Source organism: Chaetura pelagica, unplaced genomic scaffold, assembly GCF_000747805.2.
Source record: "Chaetura pelagica isolate M959 unplaced genomic scaffold, ChaPel_1.0 scaffold3, whole genome shotgun sequence".
In the NCBI taxonomy this organism is placed as follows: Eukaryota; Metazoa; Chordata; class Aves; order Apodiformes; family Apodidae; genus Chaetura; species Chaetura pelagica.
Window position 1 is genome coordinate 7,004,525 of NW_009952974.1, and position 1,028 is coordinate 7,005,552.

Below are 1,028 nucleotides of genomic sequence, written 5' to 3' on the forward strand. Positions count from 1 at the left end.
CGGCCGCTCCCCCTCGCCTGCCCCGCCGGCGCGGCGAAGCCAGGAAGCGCGTCCAGGAAAAAGGAAATCCGATTTCCGACGGAGCCGGGGAAGCTTTTAAATAGGAATAGAAAATCCTGCGGGCTGGGGTAGAGAGGAGAGAGGGACAGAGCTGCTGGGCAGGGGGAGAGGGAAAGGAGGCGGCTGTGGTGGAAGGATGGGTGCAGGAGCAGCGGGGGGAAAGAAAGACGAGTGTCACTGTTTGGGGAGCGGCCAGATGGGGAGAGAAAAGATAGATGGGGAAGTGGATGGAAAGAAGGAAGGAAGGGGAGATGGGTGGATGAATGGACAGGCAGAAAGGAGAATGGTTGAGTGGGTAGATGGAGAGAAGAATAAGAATCAGGAGGGAAGGAAGGGCGAGAGGTGGATGGGTGGAAGGAAGGGCAGGTAATGGGTAAGACGGTGGAAAACAGGCTGATAGAAGTGATACAGGGTAGATGGAGGGGATGGCTGGTCGTGAGGACAGAAAGAGGGACAGAGGGACAAGGGGGTGGGGTGGAAGGATGGATGGAAGCACACGGGAAAGGTGAATGGGTGGGAAGGCTGGGTTCGAAGGAGCAAGGAGTGGATGGAGGGCTGGAAGGACAGGGGGACAGATGGAAGGACATGGAGATGGTGGGCAGATGAAGGATGGGAGGGTGGGTGTGAAGGCACGGAAGGCTGCGAAGGCAGTTGAAAGGAGGGAGAAAGGGATGGTTGGGGGGCTGGAAGGCAGGGAGGACAGACGGAGGGAGACGGGACGGCAGGGTGGGTGCGGGAGGGAGCCGGGGCATAGAAAGTGCCGGGGGCAGCAGCGGGGCAGGGCGGCGGGGCCGGGCGCTGTGCGGTGCAGGGCGCTGTGCGGTGCAGGGCAGCGGCCGGGGGGTCCGCCCATACCTGGCAGGTACATGTTGAGCAGCAGTGGCACCGCTCCGGCGCCGTGTCTCATGGCAGCTGTGGGGGCGGCCCGCGGGCTGCATGTTTTAATATTCCTGCCCCTATTATTATTA

The 1,028-nt window shown here is 61.2% G+C and overlaps 1 protein-coding gene across 1 annotated transcript in view; it reads right to left on the minus strand.

Moving 5' to 3' along the window:
* Positions 1-967, minus strand: part of FEV (FEV (ETS oncogene family)) — a 3,640-nt gene extending 2,673 nt beyond the window's left edge. Inside the window, exon 1 of the mRNA XM_009996259.1 lies at positions 916-967. Coding sequence (XP_009994561.1) covers positions 916-967 — 52 coding nt within the window. The remainder of the gene's footprint in view (positions 1-915) is intronic.
* Positions 968-1,028: the final 61 nt, after the last annotated feature.